General features: G+C 42.6%; 1 protein-coding gene across 4 annotated transcripts in view; it reads left to right on the top strand.

The window, feature by feature from the left end:
- Window positions 1-24,960, top strand: part of oxr1a (oxidation resistance 1a) — a 761,132-nt gene that overhangs the window by 540,315 nt on the left and 195,857 nt on the right. For all 4 annotated transcript variants that reach the window (XM_068032290.1, XM_068032288.1, XM_068032289.1 and 1 more), the window contains 2 exons: window positions 6,394-7,187; window positions 11,447-11,615. In XM_068032290.1, coding sequence (XP_067888391.1) covers window positions 6,394-7,187; window positions 11,447-11,615 — 963 coding nt within the window. The remainder of the gene's footprint in view (window positions 1-6,393; window positions 7,188-11,446; window positions 11,616-24,960) is intronic.

Raw genomic sequence — 24,960 nt, 5'->3', positions numbered from 1 at the left:
TGTGGGACCTTATCGAAAGCCTTCTGAAAGTCCAAATACACCACATCCACTGATTCTCCCTTACCAGTTACATCCTGAAAAAATTCCAGTAGATTTGTCAAGCATGCTTTCCCTTTCGTAAATCCATGTTGACTTTGTCTGATCCTGTCATTGTTTTCCAAGTGGTCTGCCAATACATCTTTTATAATGGACTCCAGCATTTTCCCTACTACTGATGTCAGGCTAACCAGTCTATAATTCCCTGTTTTCTCTCTGCCTCCTTTTTTAAATAGTGGAGTTACATTACCTACCCTCCAATCCGTTGGAACTATTCCAGAGTCGAGAGAATTTTGAATAATGACCAGCAATGCATCTCCTATTTCAAAGGCCGCTTCCTTAATTACTCTGGGATGTAGATTATCAGACCCTGGGGATTTATCAGCCTTCGATCCCATCAATTTCCCTAACACTATTTCCCTATTAATACTGATTTCATACAGTTCCTCTGTCTCACTAGACTCTATGTTCCCCAACATTTCTGGGAGGTCATTTATGTCCTCTTCTGTGAAGACAGAACCAAAGTATGTATTTAATTGGTCTGCCATTTCTTTGTTCTCCATTATAAATTCCCCTGTTTCTGACTGTAAGGGACCCACATTTGTCTTCACTAATCTTTTTCTCTTCACATATCTATAGAAGCTTTTAGTCAGTTTTTATGTTCTCTGCAAGCTTACTCTCATACTCTATTTTCCCCTTCTTACTCAATTCATTTGTCCTCCTTTGCTGAATTCTAAACTACTCCCAATCCTCAGATTTGCTGTTTGTTATGGCCACTTTGTATTTCTCCTCCTTGGATCTAATACTATCCCTAACTTCTTTTGTAAGCCACAGTCGAGCCACCCTTCCTGTTTTATTTTTGCGCCAGACAGGAATGAACAATTGTTGTAATTCATCCATGCGCTCTTTAAATGCTAGCCATTGCCTATCCACTGTCAACCCTTTAAATAACATTTCCCAATCTATCATAGCCAACTCGCGCTTCACACCTTCATAGTTTCCTTTATTTAGATTCAGGACCCGAGTCTCGGAATCAACTCTCTCACTCTCCATCTTAATGAAGAATTCTATCATGTTATAGTCGTCCTTCCCCAAGGGATCCTGCACAACAAGATTGTTAACGAATCCTTTCTTATTACGCAATACACAGTCTAGGATGGCCTGTTCTCTAGTTGGTTCCTCAACATATTGGTCCAAAAAACCATCACGTACGCACTCCAGGAATTCCTCTTCTACAGTATTATTGCTAATTTGGTTTGTCCAATCTATATGTAGATTAAATTCACCCATGATTACAGTTGCACCCTTATTGCATGTCTCTAATTCCCCGTTTAATGCCATCCTCGACATCACCACTGCTGTTTGGGGGGTCTATATATAACCCTCACCAGCGTTTTCAGTCCCTTGGTGTTTCTTAGCTCCACCCATACAGATTCCACATCAGGATTCTCTGTGCTAATATTCTTCCTCACTATTGTATTGATTTCCTCTTTTACTAACAATGCTACTCCACCTCCTTTCCCTGTTTGCCTGTCCATCCTAAATATTGAATACCCCTGCATGTTCAGTTGCCATCCTTGGTCACCCTGCAGCCATGTCTCCGTAATCGCAACTATGTAGTATCCATTTACATCTATCTGCACGGTTAATTCGCCTACCTTATTGCGAATACGCCACGCATTGAGACACAATGCCTTTAGGCTTGTCTTTTTAACATTCTTAGTTATCTTAGCATTATTTCGCACTATGGCCTTATTTGTTTCTTGCCCTTGATATCTATGCCTTCCACTTTTGCCTTTTTGTTTCCTGTCTTTCGTTTCTATCCTTGTTTCCTCCTCCTCAGTCTCACCGCTCAGGATCCCATCCCCCTGCCATTCTAGTTTAAATTCTCCCCAATAGCACGAGCAAACGCCTCCGCGAGGACCTTTCCATTCACTAACATTAGCAAGATTGCCATTGTAGAATCAGCAATCATTTTGGAGTCTATCCATGCATGCATTTGCTATATCACTACTGTAACTTGTATGTTTATCTTTTTAAAAATGAAACAAATGTGTAAACTTTGCTCGAATGCGAGCACAGAGTGTTCTAATAGCACTTGTTAAAATATTAGTTAAGTAAACTCTTCTTAAATTGTACAATGACGTGTTGGATTTCAATAATTTTAAAAAACACTTGTTATCTCCATAACATTATTTATAGGAAAATAAATTGCGTTTGCGGAACTTGTCTTTCAGCTTAGTTAAATAGGAATGGCTTTTTAAAAAGCTTGTACAGTTTAAATAAAAGGAATGACTTGCTGCATAATAGAGCACATCCAAATATTTTTGTTGTACTCAACCCAGGTATTCCTTTTTTGTCCAAGCATAATGAGGAATATCTATCCTGAAATCTTTCTCTCTCTTAAAGTATTTCCACTGGGTCATGAGGGAATTGGACTGCTGCTTCAAAAAATATTAAATAAGTGAAATCTTTATGTGCTCAAAATATTAATCTGTGGTTTTACAAGGATGATACCAGAACTGAGAGTGTACAACTATCAGATAAGACTCGACATGCTGGGGCTCTTTTCTCTTGAGAAGACTGAAACGTGTCCTAATAGGGGTCATCGCAATTATGAAGGGGTTCGACAGGATAGACATAGAGATGTTTCCACTTGTGAGGGAACCCAAACCTAGGAGTCAAAAATATAAGATGGTCGCTAATAAATTCATGAAGGAATTCAGCGGAGAAACGTCTTTATCCAGAGCATAATTAAAATGCGGAACTCGCTACCACAAGTAGCTAAGGCGATTAGCATAGAGGCATTTAAGGGGAAGTTAAATATGCACATGAGGGAGAAAAGAATAGCAGGATATTGTGATGGGGTTTTTTGAATTAAGATAGGAGGAGGCTCACGTGGAGCATAACACTGGCACAGAGCTGTTGGGTTGAATGGTCTGGTACTATGATGTAAAATTCAATATAATTCTCTATCATAATGGAATCACACTTCTGGCATGAGTCTGTCATATCACGCAGCACACTAAAGTATCATACCTCAAAAGCAGTATGCATCTTTAGGGCAAAAGATTGGTTCATAGAACCACAATCTTCAAGTTCATCAGATCGTTTGGCTCATGTTTAGAAACTTGGATATTTGTACCAATTAAAAACAAGTTGCATTAGCTGAACAGGTGGGACAAGATCCAAACAGCAACAAATAGAACATAATTAGGTAATGAAAAATCAATTATTCTCAAAGTTACCATTCACATACCAGCAAGTATCACAAAACTAATCCGTCAATCAATTTATTGCCCATCCCTAATTGTCCTTAAGAAGACAGTGGCCGAAATTTATACTTCTGCCACCGGCATTGGTGGCAGACGTAAACACCGGCGGTTCGCCCGTCGTGGAGCAGCTGCAATATTAAACCCAGTGGCTCATTTAAATAGCCGGGGCAGACCATCCACCCCGATGACATGGAGGAGGCGGGCGGTCCATCCCCGGCAATGGCATCCGCCGCCTTTGCGCAGGTGCCGGTGCCATTTTATAAAGGGCTCTGAGCCCTACATTTCAATTTAAATATTTAAAGAGATAGTTATTTTAAAAGATTGAATAAACTGATCCTGACTCTCTCCTACCCCTTCCCTCCCCCCCCCCCCCACAATAACCATGGGATTAATTACCTGATTACCTGCCCTCTTCGTGCCACCCTACCCCCCCGCAAAACACTTACTTTGTGCATCTGACCTTACCCACCCCCGCCCCCCACCGGCCACAAAGTTCACAAACTTTAAACTTTACCCCTTCCCACCATCCTCTACACCAAATGAAATGAAACGCTCTCTTTCCCCCCGCCGACACTTAAATACTTACTTGCTGTTCCCTCCCTGCCAGTGTTCCGGGGATCCGAAGACATGGGAGGGCTGGCCACTGGCACCAGTATTGCTCCGGAATGGACGGCGGGAGCGAGAAGTTAATTTATTTGTTCATTTAAATTATTTTACATATTTAAATTTGACTCCCGTTGCCGAGCGGCAGGCGGGCCGCCAAGTGGCCTCGCCGCTGCCAGCAACATCGGGCCAGGGCTTCCCAGCGTCGAGGCCCATGGCGGGCCTCTGCCAGAGTGATTTTCCAGCCTCCACCCCCACCACCACCATGACCTCTGACATCGGGGGGGGTCTGTAAAATTCAGCCCAGTGGTGAGCCGCCGCCTTGAACCGTTCCAGTCCATGTGGGCTAGGTGCATCCACAGTGCTGTTAAGAAGGGAGTTCCAGGCTTTTGACCCAGCGACAGTGAAGGCACAGCGATATAGTTTCAAGTCAGGATGCAGTGTGGCTTGGAGGGGAACGTGCAGGTGGTGCTGTTCCCATGCAACTGCTGCCCTTCCAGGTGGTAGAGATCGTGGGTTTGGAAGGGGCTGTTGAAGGAGGCTTGGCGAGTTGCTGCAGTGCATCTTGTAGACGGTACATACTGCTGATACAGGCACGTGGACAGGTTGCCGATCAAGTGGGCTGCTTTGTCCTGGATAGCATCGAGATTCTTGAATGTCATTGGAGCTGCACTCATCCTGGCAAGTGGAGATTATTCCATCACACTCCTGACTTGTGCCTTGTATATGATGGACCGGCTCTGTGGAGTCAGGAGGTGAGTTACTCGTGGCAGAAGTCCCAGCCTCTGACCTGCTCTTGTAACCACAGTATTTATATGGCTGGTTCAATTAAGTTTCTGGACTATGGTAACCTCCAGGATGTTGATAGTGGGAGATTCAGCAATGGCAATACCGTTGAATGTCAAAGGGAGATGGTTAGATTCTCTTTTGTTGGAGATGGCCATTGCTTCAGTATTTGAAGAGTTGTGAAATGTACTGAACATTGTGCAATCAGCAGTGAACATCATCACTTCTGACCTTATGATGGAGGGAAGGTCATTGATGAAGCAGCTGAAGATGTTTGGGCCTAGGACACTACCCTGAGGAACTCCTGCAGCAGTGCCCTGGGGCTAAGATTCCAGTAACCACAACCATTTTCCTTTGCACTAGATGTGACTCCAACCAGTGGAGAGTTTTCCCTTAATTCCCATTGAAATCATTTTTGTTAGGGCTTCTTTGCATCACACTCGGTCAAATGCTGCCTTGATGTCAAGGGCAGTCGCTCTCGTCTCATTTCTTGAATTCGGGTCTTGTGTCCATGTTTGGACCAAGGCTGTAATGAAGTCAGGAGTTGAGTGGCCCTGGCGGAACAGTAACTCAGAATCAGTGAGCAGGGTATTGCTGAGCAAGTGCCAATTGATCGCACTGTTGACAACACCTTCCATCACTTTGAGAGATTGAGAGTAGATAGATGGTCAGACTAGATTTGTCCTATTTCTGAACAGGATACATCTGGGCAATTTTCCACATTGCCAGGTAGATGCCAGTGTTGTAGCTGTACTGGAACAGCATGGCTAAGGGGTGCTGCTAGTTCTGGAGCACAAGCTTTCAGTACTACTGCCGGGATGTTGATGTGGCCCAAAGCCTTTGCTATATCCAGTGCCTTCAGCCGTTTCTTGATATCATATAGAGACTGGCATCTGTGATGCTGGTGACCTCAGGAGGAGGCTGTGATGGATCATCTACTCAATTTGCTCACACTTCAGTCCTGTCTTTAGCACTGACATGCTGGACTCACCCCATCATTGAGGATGGGGATGTTTGTGAAGCCTCCTCCTCTGGTTAGTTGTTTAATTGCCCGCCACCATCCATGATTGTATGTGGCAGGACTGCAGAGCTTTGATCTGATTCATTGGTGGTAGGATCACTGTCTATCGCAGGGTGTTTTCACTGTTTAGTATGCATGTAGTCCTTTGTTGCAGCAACATTAGGTTGGTACCTTATTTTTAAATATACCTGGTGCTGCTCCTGGCATGCTCTCCACTCCTGATTAAACTAGGTTGATCCCCTGGATTGATGGTATTGGTAGAATGAGGGATATGCCAGGCCATGAGGTTGCAGATTGTGGTTGAATATAATTCGGTTGCTGCTGATAGCCCACAGCGTCTCATGGATGCCCAGTTTTGAGCTGCTAGATCTGTTCTGAATCTATTCCACTATATTTGAATTTCAGTTTTTATACACACTCATGGAAAATGGGGAAATGATTAGGCTTGTGTGAAGATAATACATGGGTAGTTCAAAACTGAGTGACTTTCAGTATAAGAACATTTATAGGGTAAAGAGAGTAACATTCAGAAAGAATTATCGAAGAACTATGCAGTTGTGCCATGAATGCAGTCTGTGAAACCCATTAGATGTTTTCAAGGTACAATCACTGATATATGCATAATTAAAGCCACACTTGCATTTGATTTTTTTTCTTTTTTTGTTTCACCAGAGAACTAGATTGTTCTGGATCAATCAAAGACGTGTACCAGCTAAACCAAAGAGCACGAAGTAATACTGATGAGGCTGACTCCAAACCACCAGATACAGGGAATGACAGCACTAGCACAGCTCCCCGAAGCACAGAGGAATCCTTGTCTGAAGATGTATTCACCGAATCAGAACTCTCTCCTATCCGGGAGGAGCTGGTCTCCTCTGATGAGTTTAGACTAGATAAATCATCAGGAGCCTCATCGGAGTCTGTGCAAACCATAAACCAGTCTGCTCTGGAGGGCTGCCTCCAACCTTCATCTATAGAGTCATTGGAGGCTAATGTGACTGAGCAAGCTAGTGCTGAAAATCTGTTGCCTCATGCTGGTGATGTTCTATGTCATGAACTGAAGGGAAATGGGGACCAAAATATGGAAAAATCTCTAAACGAACACAGCACTGATGATAATGATAGTGCACATCAAGTAGAGGATGAGCAACATTCCACTCTGTGTCATAGCTTGGCTTGTGAGCACAAAGATGCTGAAGCTGAGGGGTTGAATGTAGAGTGCAAAGCAACTCAAGCTGCACCTGCTTCAGATTCTTCAGAGATGTGCAATAAAGAGAACACTGATCAGTCCAGGAAATCAAGGGAAGAGCATGTTCAGGATTCTGAGACTGAGGTGGAGGAGCTCCGAAAGCTGTGGAAGAGCCACACTATGCAACAGACTAAGGAACAGAGGGAAACAATGCAACAGGCCACCAACAAAGACGTTAAACAGAAAACTGGGAAAGCTGCAGAAGGATCTGTAGAAGGTATATTAATCTAATAAAATTACTGTATTTGGTTTGGTATAATGAAGCAGATTGTGATAGGAGTATGACAAGTACTTTTACAGATTCACATTCTGAGAATGGAGCTTTCCCCATTCGGAGCATACTGGGAACTTGGGAGTGCAGCCCTGATGTACACATTTGATAAAACATGGGTCTTATTTTCAGAATGAAAAGAACCAGATTCTATTTTTTCTTTGGTTGCCATCCATTACATATTCTGCCCTCTTCAACAAAAAGAAAGGATGAAAAGTTGAGAGTGGGCACATACCCTAATTCCTGATTAATGTCATTCCTAATGTGAAATGTTAAAGTTCTTAGCTGTGCCACTCATTCTCTCCCTTCCACCCACCCAGAGGGAATGTGAAAGTAGCCAGTTACAAAGTGGTTGGCAGGTGGTCCTGTCATCAGGAAAGTGTTTTATGCCACAGGAAAACTGTAGAAAGAGAGAATTTGGAGAAAATACAGAAGAACTTTTTTTAAAAATGCTGCATTTGGATTATACAGGCTCTTTCACAGTCCAATGCTTTCTACACAAGCACAACTTTAAAAGATCACTTAGTGGGCATAAACTGGGTTAATTTTGGGCTCCAACATCCTGTCCCAACGATGCCTGAAAGACTTCCAACCCCTTATTGGGTCAGTCCATTTCTCAGACATTAGACGACTTAAATAGGTAAATGAGGATGTAAAACCTGTTTTCAGACCTCTCGATGAAATTGGATTACAATGTGTGGTACAGGGTTTTCAAGTAGTCTCTATGGCCCAAGTTTAAAGCCAGAAGGTGTAGGAGTGCCCCCCCCCCCACCTGCCAATTCCACAGTGCTCACGAATGCCACCTCCCACATGCCCCCCCCCCCCCCCACCTTGCTCTGGCCTTATCTAAGGGATGCTACCTGTGAGGCAGGTAGCCTGATATTCAGTTGTATAAGATGACCAAGCAGCCTGTCTAAGTGCAACAGGTGCCAGCAGCTCACCAAAATAACGTAAATGAGATCCAATGCCCAATTTCGGGCTGGCCTCAGGTCTCTGGTTATGTGGCTGAAAATAGGTCATTACCAATTTCTAGGCTGTCTTTTACTAGTTAATAAGCCAAGCACTTTGATTTCCTTTTCAGATAATCTGGTGCTGAGAGATATCTCGATAACGGTGATTGTACCAGTTGATTGCCTCCATTGTAACTGAAGCAAAGCTCTCACCTAGATTTTTTTTTTTGAGGAGCTGGTTATAAAAAAAATGTGGTAACCAAAGAAAGATGAAAATTGCATAGAAAATGCAACACCTTAGAATAAAAATTCCATTGTAATATCAATGGTCTGTATTTGTTCTTTTCTGGTGAACTATCTTTAGGTCACAAGGTAGTTATGGATGAGGATGGCCTTAAGGCCCAGTTTAATTAATCTGTCCAGAAAGACCATTTTCCCCATGCAGCATCCAATAATTTGTGAAATTAGTCTAGGATTTTTATTACCACTAGTCTATTCGGGGGTCCATTGCATGTCAACAGTGGGCCAGTGATAGCACTGTCCTCACTCCAGAGACTTGAGCACAAAATCATCTCAGATCCATTCTGCAGCACTGATTCACTTCCTATCTGCCCAAAGCCTCTCCGCAACCAATGTTTCAGCTGTGGGCTGGGTTCTAGACCTACTCCAGGAGTTGACAACAAAAATCAAGGTCGACAAGCCAGTGGAGTGCTGCACGGTTGGAGGTGCCATTTTTTGGATGAGATGTTAAATTGCAGACCAGTCTGCCCTCTCAAATGAATGTAAAAGATCCCACAACACTATTTCAAAAAAGAGCAATGGAGTTATCCCTGGTATCCTGGCCAATATTTATCCCCCAAGCAACATCATAAGAACAGATTACCTGGCCATTATCACATTGCTGTTTGTGAGTTGGTTGTGTGCAAATTGGCTCCCCCGTTGCCTATGTTAAAACAGCGATTACACTTCAAATGTACTTCATTTGCTGTAAAAAAAAAAGCAACTTTGGGACATCCTATGGTCATGAAATGTGCTATATAAATGCAAGTCTTTCTTTCTTACAAGTCAGGCGGATGCACTTGTCTATGTGTCTGCAGTTGCAGCAACAGAAGAGAAGCTTAATGTCATCCGGGACCAAACACTCTGCTTGATCGACAGCCCATCCACCACCTCAAACATCCACTCCTTCTACCACTAGCGCACTGTGGCTGCTGTGTGTACTTTCCTTTAGGATGCCCTGCAACAACTTTCCAAAGGTTCTCCGGCAGCACCTCCCAAACCCGCGATCTCCATCACTTAGATGGATAAAGGCAGCAGGTGCATGGGAAAACATTCACTTCAAAGTTGCACACAATTTATGCTTGGACATATATCGCTGTTCCTTCATGGTTGCTTCATGGTCAAAAGTTTAGAACTCTCTACCGGACAGCATTGTGGAAGTATTTTCACAATATGGACTGCTGCAGTTCAAGAAAACTCACAACTATCTTCTCTAAGGCAACTAGGGGTGGGCAATAAATGCTGGCCTTGCCAACGATGCCCACATTAACAAAAAAAGGAGCCCGTCATCTTTACTACCCTTTTGAAAATATCTAACCAAATTAATTAGCTGACGATTTAAAGAAAAAGTAAAACTTTTCCAGCACATTGGTAGAGATGTTAGTTCATTCTTCAGTTTCCTTCCTAGTCCATCCAATTTTAAGTGAAGTTCTTCAAGAACAACTACTTAGTATACTAACGGTCTTATTTAGTTGCTGACTCGCACCATGATATGAAAGAAAGAACTTTTATTTATATATTTTTCACATGCTCAGGACATCCCAAAGCACTTCACAGACAATGCATTTCTTCTAATGCAGGCAAACACAAAAGGCAATTTTGTGCACCAGTTAATTATTTTTGATGCTGTTGATTGTGGGATAAATCTTGGCCAAAGGTCCCCCTGCTCCTTTGGGAATACTGACATGCGATAGCTTATATCCTGACAGTGTGGCATTCCCTCAGTAGAGAAGAATTAGCATCGAATTATATGCTTGAATCCTGGAGTGGGGCTTGAACATATAAACTTTGATTCAGATGTACTACCACTGTGCCAAGCTGAAACTTAAGGTTCAGCAGTGGTATTTGTTGGTATATCTCACAAAGTAATCCAGTGTTCATATTGCGGTCATTGCCACCAGCCAAACCATTCTTAGTGATTTCACTTGCAGTTTTGTAATTCATGCACAAACTATTCCTTGCACAAATAAGATTTTCAGATCAAAAAGGATAATTTGTCTTTTGAAGATACGGTAAATCGAGAATTAAAGATAGTATCTGTATAGATACCAACATTTAGTAGCACTAATTTCTCTTTCTTGCATATCCTTTTCTGTTTCTATCTTTCTCTTTCATATACACACTCATATTTACACTCTCAAACTTTGTGTGTGGTAGTGCTCAGTTTGAAAGCAATGAAATCAATATCCAGACAGGTTTTATGATTCCAATAGTTATACCTATTAACTAACCTTTTGAATTACTTTTCCCAAGCTACCTTTGTTGATGCTGCTAAGAGAAGGGGGCTTTAGCTTTTTGGTAGATTTGATTGAAATCAAAACTGAAACTATTGAAACCAGAGTTAATTTTAACGTGCATATCTACTAAAGCCATTGACTTATGTTAGATTAAAACAGCATAAGATCACATGTCTGAGCTCACTTTTCAACCATGACAGGCATCACTACCAAGCTCTATCCAGTTTCCACTGTAACCATCTTTCCCTCCAGTCATTCATTATTATCAGTTGAATGTTTGTTTAACTGCACAGATGAGGAATCAAGCTTACAAAGTCAGCTTTTTGACATCAAGTGTGTACACCGGTCACAATAGCCTTTCTAAAATGTAGTTGCAGAATGAAATGTTACTCTATTTATTATTCCATTTATGTCAGTATATGCCATAGAAATTGTAGAATCTGACAGCACAGAAGGAGGCTATCCAATTAGTCCCACTCCCCTGCTTGTTCTCCATAGCTTTGCAATTTTGGCCGCATCAAATATTTATCCAATTCCTTTTTGAAAATTACTGCTGAATTTGAATGTCTCTGTCCTGCACTGCATTTAAAATTATACTATTTTGCTATATTGCCTCTCGCCATTCTTCCTATCAAAATACATCACTTCATAGTTCCAAATATTTGCTGAATACCTCAAACAAAATTTTGAACTTAAAAACAAAAGGGATTAATTTTATGTTTTTAATATTGAATCTCAGGTACTGTTATAGCAAAAGAGAAAAGACGGCATCGATCACACAAGTTCTTGTGTTTGAGAGTTGGGAAGCCCATGAGGAAGACATTTGTGTCTGTAGCAAGTGCATCCATGCAACAGTATGCCCAGAGGGACAGGAAACATGAATACTGGTTTGCAGTACCACAGGAAAGGTAAGTTGACTTTTCATAGAAACATAGAAAATAGGAGTAGAATTAGGCCATTCGGCCCTTCGAGCCTGCTCCGCCATTCATTATGATCATAGCTGATCATCCAACTCAGTAACCTGTTCCCACTTTCTCCCCATATCCTTTGATCCATTTCGCCCCAAGAGCTATATCTAACTCCTTCTTGAAAACATACAATGTTTTGGCATCAGCTGCTTTCTGTGGTAGTGAATTCCACAGGCTCACCACTCTCTGGGTGAAGTAATTTCTCCTCATCACAGTCCTGAAAGGTTTACCCCGTATCCTTAGACTATGACCCCTGGTTCTGCACTCCCCCACCATCGGGAACATCCTTCCTGCATTTACCTTGGAAGCTCTGAGTCCACAATAAATCTCCTCTGAGACTCGAAGAACCTGAAGAGTACACTGAACCTAGGGCGGCACAGTGGTGCAGTGATTAGCACTGCAGCCTCACAGCTCCAGAGACCCGGGTTTGGTTCTGGGTACTGCCTGTGCGGAGTTTGTAAGTTCTCCCTGTGACTGCGTGGGTTTCCGCCGGGTGCTCCGGTTTCCTCCCACGCCAAAGACTTGCAGGTTGATAGGTAAATTGGCCATTGTAAATTGCCCCTAGTGTAGGTAGGTGGTAGGAGAATTGAGGGAAGGTGGGGATGTGGTAGGGAATATGGGATTAATGTAGGATTAGTATAAATGGGTGGTTGATGGTCGGCACAGACTCGGTGGGCCGAAGGGCCTGTTTCAGTGCTGTATCTCTCTATGACTCTACATAGTGTAAACCATAAAGGCGGCACCTTGTGTGAAAGTGTTAAACCATGGCAGATAAGTTAACAGTGCATTTTTCTAGCTTTGTGTGTTTTCTAAATGGGTGAAGTTTGTACAAGGTTTTAATGATACTTAATGGATTTTTTTTCTCTACTTTTCTCACCCAATTTCAATACCCCAGGGCAGGTATAGTTCAGGCTGGTGCAGAATGAATTGCCCTTTGTCTTATCCCAGCAATGTTTAGAAGAGTACTACTTAGTGCATAAGTGTGAATTTTTCTACAACAACCAATCTAAATTAACAAATTGTAAGTAGCTTTGCTACATGAACTGTGCCCAGTGAAAAGTAAGTTGACATTGTTTAAAATCAATACTGCAGTTGGTACTGGACTTGCAACCTACAGATTGAGTTCAAAGCCGACAAATTTAGTTAATCTGGTAATTTTTGAAAAATAACGAGAGTTTCCAGGATGCCATCAAATCCCAACTTCAGGGAAGGAAACCTGGCATCCATACTGAATCAGTTCAACAATTAATTCTATTCTGACACTTACAGAGCTGTTTTCTTTTATGATGCACATCAGGTTGGGCAGGGGCACGGGGTGGGGGGGGTGGTGGTGTGTGGGATATGGCAGAAGATGGATGAAGTGGATGAACCGCCCACCCAATAGCCAGATGCCGGAATGATGTTGAAGGCAGATGGAAAATCGGTGGAGCTGAACCAAAAGTCTAAACTTAAAGGGAGGCCATGAGGACACTGAAGGATTGACAACAAGCCAGACAGTCCCTATGATGCCACAATGAGCTTCACCTGGCCACGCACAATTAATTTTGAAAACTTACTGCAATCTTTCTGTAGCGACCCATTGCGTAGACCACTTTATTGTGATATACCAGTCGGCAGACCATGCACAGCACACGTCCACTGGTACCAAAACCTGGTGTATGATTCCAATTTAGTTATGGTAAGATGGCATCTGACTTTTTCAGGCTGCTGATATAAAGTCACACTCTAAATTAAGTTTGGTGGATGAGAGTGGTGATATTTAAAAGAAATAATTTGGTCTACATACCACTCTGATTATTATAGAAACAGGAATCAGCCATTTAGCCTCTTGAACCTGTTCCACATTTAATTATATAATGGCTGAACTGTATCTTAACTTCATTTACCCACTTTGTTTCCATCATCCTTAATACCCTTGTCTAATAAAAATTTATCAGTCTGAGATTTTGAAATTTTCAATTGCCCTACTCTCAACAGCTTTTTAGGGGTTAGAGTTCCAGACTTACACTATCCTTTGTGTGAAGAAGTGCTTCCCAGCATCCTTCAGAATAACTTAGCTTAAATGTTAAGGTTATGCCCCCACTTGTTCTGAACTCTACACTAGAGGAAATAATTTCTCTCTTTCTTTCATACCATATCCTTCACTCATCTTGAACACCTCAATTAGATCACTCCTTAATCATCTATACTCAAGGGAATACAAATCTAATCTATTTAACCTATCCTGGGAGGTGTGGTACCCCAAACTGAATGCAATGCTCCAGATGCAGTCTAACCAGAGCATTGCACAACTGTCATATAACTTCCACCATTTATATTCCATCCCCTTCAGATAAATTCTATTAGACTGTTTAATTAATTTCTGTGCCAACCCACTGTTTTTTTGTGATTTTTGTACATGAACCATAACCTCTCTTTCTCAATTCCTCACCATTTAGGAGATATTCTGATCCATCTTTCTTGGGCTCAAAGTGGATGACCTCTACTCCCCATACAAAATTCCACCTGCCAGTTTTACTCACTCACATAATCTATGAAGTTTCTTTCCAGTTTTCCCATGTATAATACTTACTGTGCCATCTAACTTATATTTATGGATCTTTATTCCTTCATCTAAGTCACTGATAAATATAATGACAAGTTGAGTCCCCAGTAGAGATTCCTGGGGAAAACTAATCACATCTTGCCAATTGGAGTGCATACCTATTCAACCTATTCTTTGTTTTCTACCTCCTAATCAATTCCCAACCCATGTCAATAGGTTCCCCTCAATTCCATGTGCTTTAATTTTTGCTAACAGTCTCTTGTGTGAAACCTTATTGTAGGTGTGAATGCAACGGTAGGTAGATGAAAATCGCTCCCTATTTCACTATTAATGCCTTCTGAAGTGGCTTAGCAAGTCAAGTTGAAAAAGCAATCAATTAAGAAATGAACTACAACTTCTTGGGCAACGAGGGATGATCAATAAGTGTGTTTTTGCTAATGTTGCCCACGAACAAATCAAAAACATTCCGAGACTTAGTACTTGTTACAAAGGGGAATCATAAAATGAGATGTAAAGAGGAGGAATATGCTTTATTATAAAAGTATGGCTTAAGAATTTTGGATCACCCCATGCTTTATTCGCCTCACTCAGGACATTGTATTGCTAACTAGCATGAAGACCTCCTCACTGACACTATTTAAAAGATTCATGAAGTGCTTACATATTAGGTGTTGATTTGCCACTTCTGGCTATGTTTTCACTCTTGGGCACTTTTTTGCTCAGCGCTATCACTCCTTGTCGCCACAGGAAGAGGTTTTGCTGCTTTTGTTGCTCTTTGCTTTGCAACTTGGCCAGCTGCAGACATGAGTGCTGTGGTACTCACAAATAATTATAATAAGCAGTCAACATGTATTTTACATGCTGCCTACATTGCTCTCAACTGGTGCACAATTAAATTTCTAGGCCAAGAACTAGTCAGTGTAACTTGCATCCGAGATTTTTATAGTAATGTTTTATTTCTCCACGTCAGTTGCTGCTCTGTTTAGGCAACGTTTATGATGTGACCCCTTTCCTATCCTGAGTGGCGTGAAACAGGGCTGTGTTCTCGCACCTACACTGTTTGGGATCTTCTTCTCCCTGCTGCTCTCACATGCGTTCAAGTCTTCAAAAGAAGGAATTTTCCTCCACACAAGATCTGGTGGCAGGTTGTTCAACCTTGCCCGTCTAAGAGCGAAGACCAAAGTACGGAAAGTCCTCATCAGGGAACTCCTCTTTGCTGACGATGCTGCATTAACATCTCACACTGAAGAGTGTCTGCAGAGACTCATCAACAGGATTGCGGCTGCCTGCAACAAATTTGGCCTAACCATCAGCCTCTAGAAAACGAACATCATGGGACAGGACGTCAGAAATGTTCCATCCATCAATATCGGCGACCACGCTCTGGAAGTGGTTCAAGAGTTCACCTACCTAGGCTCAACTATCACCAGTAACCTGTCTCTAGATGCAGAAATCAACAAGCGCATGAGAAAGGCTTCCACTGCTATGTCCAGACTGGCCAAGAGAGTGTGGGAAAATGGCGCACTGACACGGAACACAAAAGTCCGAGTGTATCAAGCCTGCGTCCTCAGTACCTTGCTCTATGGCAGCGAGGCCTGGACAACGTATGTCAGCCAAGAGCGACGTCTCAATTCATTCCATCTTCGCTGCCTCCGCAGAATCCTTGGCATCAGGTGGCAGGACCGTATCTCCAACACAGAAGTCCTCGAGGCGGCCAACATCCCCAGCTTGTACACACTACTGAGTCAGCGGCGCTTGAGATGGCTTGGCCATGTGAGCCGCATGGAAGATGGCAGGATCCCCAAGGACACATTGTACAGCGAGCTCGTCACTGGTATCAGACCCACCGGCCATCCATGTCTCCGCTTTAAAGACGTCTGCAAACGCGACTTGAGGTCCTGTGACATTGATCACAAGTCATGGGAGTCAGTTGCCAGCGATTGCCAGAGCTGGCGGGCAGCCATAAAGGCGGGGCTAAAGTGTGGCAAGTCAAAGAGACTTAGCAGTTGGCAGGAAAAAAGACAGAAGCGCAAGGGGAGAGCCAACTGTGTAATAGCCCCGACAACCAATTTTATCTGCAGCACCTATGGAAGAGTCTCACTCTAGAATTGGCTTGTATAGCTACTCCAGGCACTGCTCCACAAACCTCTGACCACCTCCAGACGTTTACCCATTGTCACTCGAGACAAGGAGGCCAAAGAAATAGAAATGATGTGTGAGGAGAACTTATTCAGACCAGATCAACCCTCAGGTTTCTCAATAAGTCCCTGGAGCAACTCTGCCAATTCTGTCCTGTGACACAATCACAATGGATGCTTTAAAAATCTGAAACCCATTTATGGGCATCACTCCTCTAGTCTCAAAAACAGACAGGAAAAGGGACAAAATTTAGGAGTATGTTTTTCTCTTTCAAGTTTTCTTCCCTCCCTTCCCTCTTGGGACAAGCTGGATGCAGTACCTGGTCATTTCCTGCCACCATTTCCATATATTCCACTTCTCTTCTGCTTTGGTTGATGGTTCCACAGGCACCAGGTGACTTTTCATACCTCATTCATGTGACAATTACTTATGCTTTGACAGTAGGCATCAGCCAAGTTATTTGACTGTGGATATCATCACAACCAAGCTCAGTATTGTCCTCATCTGGGGCTGGGGGATTTTCCCTCCAGGGTTTGGAAACAGTGGTCAGGACTGTTTACGGGTGCTGAACTTGTCCCCAGAGGGCAAACAGTTATTCATTGGGATTCTAACTGATGTGCCCTCTTAATTGGCATGGAAAGAGGTTCTCTGTCCAATTAAGGTTGGTGAGCAGGCTCTCAAGAGTGGAGTGCCAATCAGAGGCCTTCCAGCTTGAGAGGAGCAGCAGCCTGCAATGGATGGTAGTAAACGAGAGTGTGCTTCAACATGGAGGTGCCCTCTCACCAACTTTTTTAAAACTTCAATTAAAAAACAGGTAGAGCAGCCAGTATACCACTATTTGGGGGGGGTGGGGGGGGGGTGGCGATGAGGGGAGTGTGGGAGGATGGGGGGCATGGAGAATCCCTCTACTGGGCAGCTTGTGGCTGTACCCGTATCCAGGCAGAGAGGGCATCTAGGCCTGCATGGAGCTCCTGCCCCCAGCCTGCTGCCAGGTGCCCATATTCAAACGCTTAAACTGGCCCCCATCACTGCAGGAAACTGGAGGTGGACTGGACAATTCCAGCTGGCCTCCTTTAGTTGGCCTTAACTAAGCTCTTAACAAGTCTACTCAGCTACCCATTACATGGGGGCGGATAGCCCTGCCGGCTGCGAACCTGCCTCGGCATAAATGGCCAGTGCCAGAAAGTGTGGGGTGGGGTGAGGTATTAGGAGAGCCATTCTAGTAGTTACATTTAAAAATAATGCTCTTTATATCCAAGATTTTTTTTTAAAAAGCAGCTCAGGAAAGAGAGTGTGATTCAGTGCTGTCACCTTGCTTCTAGAGCCTGGAAACAGATCTATTCTTAACTGACTTGGCATCTTCATAGATATTCACTTTGTGAAATGAAATCGTAGTCCCTCAGGGCTCTGTCTAAAGCACAAAATGGTCTTGGCACGAAATGGGATGTCTTATTTCGAGCCATAAGGTTAACTAACCTGTGAAATGATGCTAAGATTACGGCTCCTTTCATTAAAACAGAGAAGGTTAAAGAAGGTCAACTATAAGTGCGTGCAATATTATGTGGCAATTAGATAGGTAAATAGAGAAAATGGATGAAGAATGGCTAAGAAAGGATATAATAGCATGAGTGACCAAACACTTCATCAAAGAGGTAGGGAAGTGAAGAAGTGGAAGACTTCATACAGAGAAAGTTCCTGAGTGTGGGTTCTAGGTAGCAGAAGGCATGGCTGCCAAACAGCGTACAAAGGATGAGTGGATGCCCAGTAAGTTGGCCTAAAAGGAACCAAGAGTTTAGGGGCAGAGTTTGTAGGGCAAGGGGAGACTACAGAAATGGCAAGGGATAAGGCTATGGAGGGAATGTGAATTATGAATATTGAAGCACTAGGGGCCCTGAAGCTAATGTAGGTCATTGAGGATGGGACTGATGAGTAAGTAGGATTTCAGCTGGGATATATATGGATGAGTTGAAGTTTACAGAAGGTGTAGTAGGATGGGTGGCTGGCTAGAGAAGCATTGGAATATTTAAGTTTGAGGATGATCAAGGTGTGATTCAGCTTCAGATGGGCTGGGCTAGGCTAGGCTATGTTGAGACCCCAGGTAGCGGAGAGGGAGCCTGCATCAGCTTACATCTGAAAGATGTTTAAAATTATGAAGGGATTACATGGAGTAAATAAAGAGAAACTGTTCCCATGGCTGAAGGGCTGATGGCCAGAGGGCAGAGATTTAAGGAGTCTGGCAAAAGAAATGGGCGGGAGAATGGGACTAGCTAGATTGCTGTTCACAAGAGACTCGATGGACCTCCTTTGTGGCAAATTCTATTCTATGATTCTGTGACCCCCCTGTCCAGATGACGTTGCTAAGGGAATCAGGTAGATGGAAAAGTGAAGGGGTAAGAACAGCTCCTTAGGGGCCTCCTGAGATGATGATGGAAGATGGGAAGAGAATCTATTGCTTGAGATCTTTTGGCTACAAAGATATAGGTAAGACTGTAACTAAAGGAAGGAAGTCCCACTAAGCTAAACTGTGGAGGAGAGGAATTGGAGGATCATGATTTGGTTAAAGAGAGGATAAGGAGGGATAAATGCATCATGGACACAGGGAATATTATTCTTGTCTTTCATTAAAGCTGATTTGGTGCTATGTAAGGGATGGAAACCTGATTAGAGGAATTCAAACAGGGAGTTGTGGGAGAGATAGGCACAGACCTGGGAAGTGACAATATATTCAAGAATACAAAAGCAAAATACTGCTCATGCTGGAAATCTGAAATAAAAACAGAAAACGCTGGAAATATTCAGCAGGTCAGGCAGTATCTGCAGAGAGAGAAACAGAGCTAACGTTTTATCAGATGAAAGGTCATTGAAACGATAACTCTATTTCTTTCTCCACAGATGCTGCATGACCTGCTGAGTATTTCTAGTGTTCTCTGTTTTCATTTCACATTCAAGAACTTTTCACAAAAAAGGAAAATCGGAGATGGGCAGTAGTTTGCAAAAACAGCAGCAGTGGGTTGAGTTTTTTGAGATGGTAATTTTGAAAGGGACAGGGACAGTACCTGGGGAGACCAAACTGTTTACAATGTCATTTGTCTCGAGAAAGGGAGTTGAGAGTCTGCAGTGAGAATGGGGTTACAGCAGCATGAGGTGAGTCTCGTGGATAATTATGCATCAGGGTTAATAGCTTCTGATCGTCAATAAGGCCAAAATGTTTCTGCTCACTGTTGAAATCTAATTGTTTTTTTACTCAATATTGCCTCTTAATGGTAAATTACAGGTTATGAAACCATTTGCATTTAAAAGTGTTACTTTAAAACCGTGAAGTACAAAAGATCTGGTGTAATCTGATACCCTTTCCTGAAACTGAATTTAATTTTTTAATTAAATAAACTGAATAATAAATACCTGTTTAGTATAAAGTACTGAGATAGTGTTTATAGTACTTATTTAGCAATAGTTATATAGGATCAGAATTTTACAACTTCAGAGCTTCTGATAGAACAGAAATAAGGACAAAAATGCTGGAAACACTCATCTGTGGAGATAACTGGTAAGTTAATGGTTTAGGTGCAGATCCTTTGTTGGAACTGGGGGAACAAAATCAGATGTACGACATTCAAAAAGGAACACAATAAAAAGGAGTCCTATTAATTGTAGAATCATAGTCGCTTACAGCACAGAAAGAGGCTACTTGTGCCATTGTGTCTGCCAACTCTGAAACAGCTAATTAGTCCCACTCCCCTGCTCTTCTCTTTAGCCCTGCAATTTTCTTTCTTCAAGTATTTATCTAACTCCCCATTGAAAGTTACTATTGAATCTGCTTCCATCACCCAAAATTCTCCTCATTTCACTTTACCTCTGGATATTTTGCCAATTGCCTTAAATCTGTGTCCTCTGGTCACTGACCCTTCTGCCAATGGAAACAGTTTCTTCTAATTTAATCTATTTTAAAACCATTCATAATTTTGAATGGCTGTATAAAATCTTCCCTTAGCCATCTGTGATCCTCTGGAACCCACCCAGGGCAGACTGTAGTGACAATAATATCAACAGAACCAATATGCAAATTAAAGACTACAAAGGATTCGAGAAGAATAGAATAGATAATGGCAGAATCATAGAATAGTATAACACAGAAGGCGGCTGTTGGGCCCATAGAGTTTGCCCAGTGCGTTCTTTCAATGTTTTCTCAAAGTATTTATCTAACTCCCTTTTGAAGCCTATTATTAAATCTGTATCCACCACCCTATCATGCAATGCATTCCAAATCCCAACAACACATTAGTTTTGCCTCATGTTGCGTGTTGAATGTCAGCTGTAGCTTAGTTGGTAGCACTTTCACCTCTGAATCAGAAGGTTCGGGTTCAAATTCCACTCCTGGAATTGAGAACAAAAATCAAGGCTGAGACCTCAGTGCAGTACTGAAAGAGCGCTGCACAGTTGGGGTGCTGTCTTTTGGATGAGACATTAAACAGGCCCCAGCTGCCCTGTCAAGTGGATGCAACAGATCTAATGGTACTTTTGAAGAAGGCCAGGGGTGTTATCTCCAGTGTCCTGGCCCTCAATTGATATTAAAAAAACAGATTATCTGGTCATTATCACATTGCTGTTTGTGTGAGCTAAATGTGCGCAAATTGGCTGTTGTGTTTCCTACATTACAACAGTGATAACAGTTGGCTGTAAAGTGCTTTGGGATGTCCAGAGATTATAAAAGGTGCTATGTAAATGTAAGTCTTCCTTTTTGTTCTTTTGCCAGTCGCCTTAAATCGTCCGTTCAACCATTGGACACGGTTTCTCTTTATTTACTCTACCTAAACTTTTCATGATTTTTAACACTATCAAACCTTCTCTTGGCCTTCTCTGTTATGAGGAAAACAACCCCTGCTTCTTCAGTTTATCCATGAAACTGTAATCCCTATAGCATTAGTAAAAAATTTTTTTAGCAACATCAGGAGTCAAAAGATCATCAAAGATTGCTGAGGACCATTGAAAGACTCTTTAGGGCAAATACAAAAGGACTCCCTGGGTATGGCAGCTATCTTGAATTATTATTTTGCATCAGTTTTCAGCAATGAGCTGTACCGCTATCATGAAAATTGTAAATGCCAAAATAACAGAGAATATCATCTTAAAAAGAATTAGAAACTTCAAATCAGAAAGTGCTGTTAGTCTTGGTGACATCCACTCAAGGGTGCTTAAAAAAATGGGTCATGTGCTTCATCATCCCCTTGGGCATATCTTTAGTGACTCACTAAAACAGAACTGGGCTATCAGCCACTTAGGCCTACTCCACCATTCAGTTAAATTTTGGCTCATCCCTTAATTCCCTCACCTGACAAAAAATCTAACAATCTCAGTTTTCAAAATTCCAGTTACCTAGCCTCAGCAACTTTATAGGGGAGAGAGTTCCAGAATTCCACTACCCTTTGTGTCAAGCAGTACTTTCTGACATCACCTCTGAATGGCTTTGCTCTAATTTTAAGGTTATGTCCTATTGTCCTAGACTCCCCTACCAGAGGAAATAGTTTCTTTCTATTTAACTTATACATAGAATATACAACACAGAAACAGAGCATTCTGCCCAACTAGTCTGTGCTGGTGTTTATATTCCACATAAGTCTCCTCCCTTTCCAACTATCTTGGGTCAGTCTTCACAGTAGAAGACGCAAAATGCATCCCAGAAATAATGGGGAACCAAGATTCCAGCAAGAAAGATGAACTTTAAAGAAATCAGAGCAAAATACTGCAGATGCTGGAACTCTGAAATGAGAACAGAAAGTGCCAGAAATACTCAGCAGGTCTGGCAGCATCTGTGTAGAGAGAAACAGAGTTAACGCTTCAGGTTTGTCACCCTTCCTCAGAACTGGCAAAAGTTAGAAATGTGACAGTCTTTGAGCAAGTGAAAGTGAAGAGGGGGGAAGAAGAACAAGAAGGAAGGAATGTGATAGGGGGGAGAGATTAAATGACAGAGATGCCATGGAACAGAAGGCAGATGGAGTGCTAAATAGTTGTAGCAAAAGACGAAGCATGATCCCGAGCTTCCAGTTGCTTGCCATTTTCATTCACCACCCTGCTCTCACACCCATATTTCTGTCCTCGGCCTGCTGCAGTGCTCCAGTGAACATCAACGCAAGCTTGAGGAGCTCTACAGCCTTCTGGACTCAACATTGAGTTCTATAATTTCAGACCATGAGCCCCATTATTTTTTGTTTTTTTAAATATATATTTTCTTAATTTTTTTTTTAACCATGTGCTAGTCTTAAACATATTTTTCATGTTTTTGCTTTTGTACAGAGCTGTTCATTATTCTGCTATTAGCACTCTCTCTGGACTCGTGCTTTGTCTTGGAATACAGTGTAGAATTTCAAAATTTGTCAATGATACCAAAACAGTGAGGATGATATGAACTGCCTGCAACTGGACATAGATAGGTTAGCGGAGTGAGCAGAGAGGTGGCAGGTGGAGTTTAATACTAACAAGTGTGAGGTGATGCAATTTGGCAGAAGGAATAGGGTGAGGCAATATATACTTAATGGCACAGTTCTAAAGAGTGTGTGGGAACAGAGGGACCTGGGGGTACATGTGCATCGATCTTTGAAGATGGCACGTATTGAGAGAGTGGTTAGCAGAGCATATGGAATCTTGTGCATCATAAAGGCATTGAGTACAAAAGCAGGGAAGTTATGCTGAACCTTTCTAAAGCTCTGGTTAGGTCCCAACTAGAGTATAGTGTCCAGTTCTGGTCACCACACTTTAGGACGGATGTGAGGGTCCTTAAGAGGGTGCAGAGGAGATTTACCAGAATGGTTCCAGGGATGGGAGTTTTTTTTTCCACTCGGGGAATGTGGGTGTCACTGGCTAGGCCAGCATTTATTGCCCATCCCTAATTCCCCTCAAGAAGGTGGTGGTGAGCTGCCTTCTTGAACTGCTGCAGTCCTTGGGGTGTTGGTACACCAACAGTGCTGTTGGGAAAGGAGTTCCAGGATTTTGACCCAGCGACAGTGAAGCAACGGCGATATAGTTCCAAGTCAGGATGGTATGTGGCTTGGAGAGGAACTTGCAGGTGATGGCATTCCCATGTATCTGCTGCCCTTGTCCTGCTCGCTGGTGGAGCTCGCGGGTTTGGAAGGTGCTGTCAAAGGAACCTTGGTGAGTTGCTACTTGTATCTTGTATCTTGAGTTGCATCTTGTAGATGGTACACACATCTACCACTGTGCGTCGGTGGTGGAGGGAGCGAATGTTTGTGGATGGGGTGCCAATCAAGCGGGCTGCTTTGTCCTGGATGGTGTTGAGCTTCTTGAGTGTTGTTGGAGCTGCACCTATCCAGGCAAGTGTGGAGAGTATTCCATCACACTCCTGACTTACAAGAACACAAGAAATAGGAGCAAAAGTAGACCATATGGCCCATGGAGCCTGCTCCGCCATTCAATATGATCATGGTTGATCTTGGGCTTCAATTCCACTTTCCTGCCCGCTCCCCATATCCCTTGATTCCCTGTGAGACTAAAAATCTATCAATCCTAGCCTTAAATATATTCAATGATGGAAAATCCACAACCCTCTGGGGTAGAGAATTCCAAAGATTCACAACCTTTTGAGTATAATAATTTCTCCTCATCTCAGTCCTGAATGATTGACCCCTTATCCTGAGACTGTGTCCCTGTGTTCTAGATTCCCTAACCAGTGGGAACAATCTCTCAACTTCTACCCTATCAAGCCCTTTCAGAATCTTGTATGTCTTAATTAGATCGCCTCTCATTCTTCTGAACGCCAGAGAACATAGGCCAATTTACTCAGCATAGGACAACCCCCTCATCCCAGGGACCAATTTAGTAAATCTTCGCTGCACTGCCTCCAGTGCAGGAAGATCTTTTCTTAAATGTGGAGACCAAAACTGCACACAGTATTCCAGGTGCGGTCTCACCAAAGCCCTGTACAATTTTAGTCAGATATGTGCCTTGTCGGTGATGGACAGGCATTGGGGAGACAGGAGGTGAGTTACTCGCCACAGAATTCCCAGTCTCTGACCTGCTCTTCCAGCCACAGAATATATGTGGCTGCTTCAGTTCAGTTTCTGGTCAATGGTGACTGCCAGGATGTTGATAGTGGGGGATTCAGCAATGGTAATGCCATTGAACGTCAAGGTGAGATGGTTAGATTCTCTCTTGTTTGAAATGGTCATTGCCTGGCACTTGTGTGTGGTACGAATGTTACTTGCCACCTATCAGCCCAAGCCTGGATATTGTGCTGAAAGGTGCAGCCAGTGAACAGCATACATAGGACTGGCTGCATGCAGCAATCATTTAAAAGAATAGGCAGCACGAATTTGCAAAGCAAGGAGTGGGCATAGATTAATCACACACCCAAATCTCCTCGCCAATTTTCAGGTCATATCCAATTTAACCCCTCAAGGAGTATAAAATATGACTGTGTTACTGCCTATGTTCACCAAAGATAGCTGAAGAATGCACAAATCAGCAAAGATAGTTTGTAAAGCCAAGCCTATTAAAGCTAGTAGATGGTATTCTTTCCTTTTAGACCTCTTTGTTCTGTGGAACTCAGAAAATACTGAGACTTTTGTGCAGTTCATAATTGGCTGTTTA

The sequence above is a fragment of the Heterodontus francisci genome, chromosome 5 (assembly GCF_036365525.1).
Source record: "Heterodontus francisci isolate sHetFra1 chromosome 5, sHetFra1.hap1, whole genome shotgun sequence".
Classification (NCBI taxonomy): Eukaryota; Metazoa; Chordata; class Chondrichthyes; order Heterodontiformes; family Heterodontidae; genus Heterodontus; species Heterodontus francisci.
This window is presented reverse-complemented; position numbering and strand designations above follow the sequence as displayed.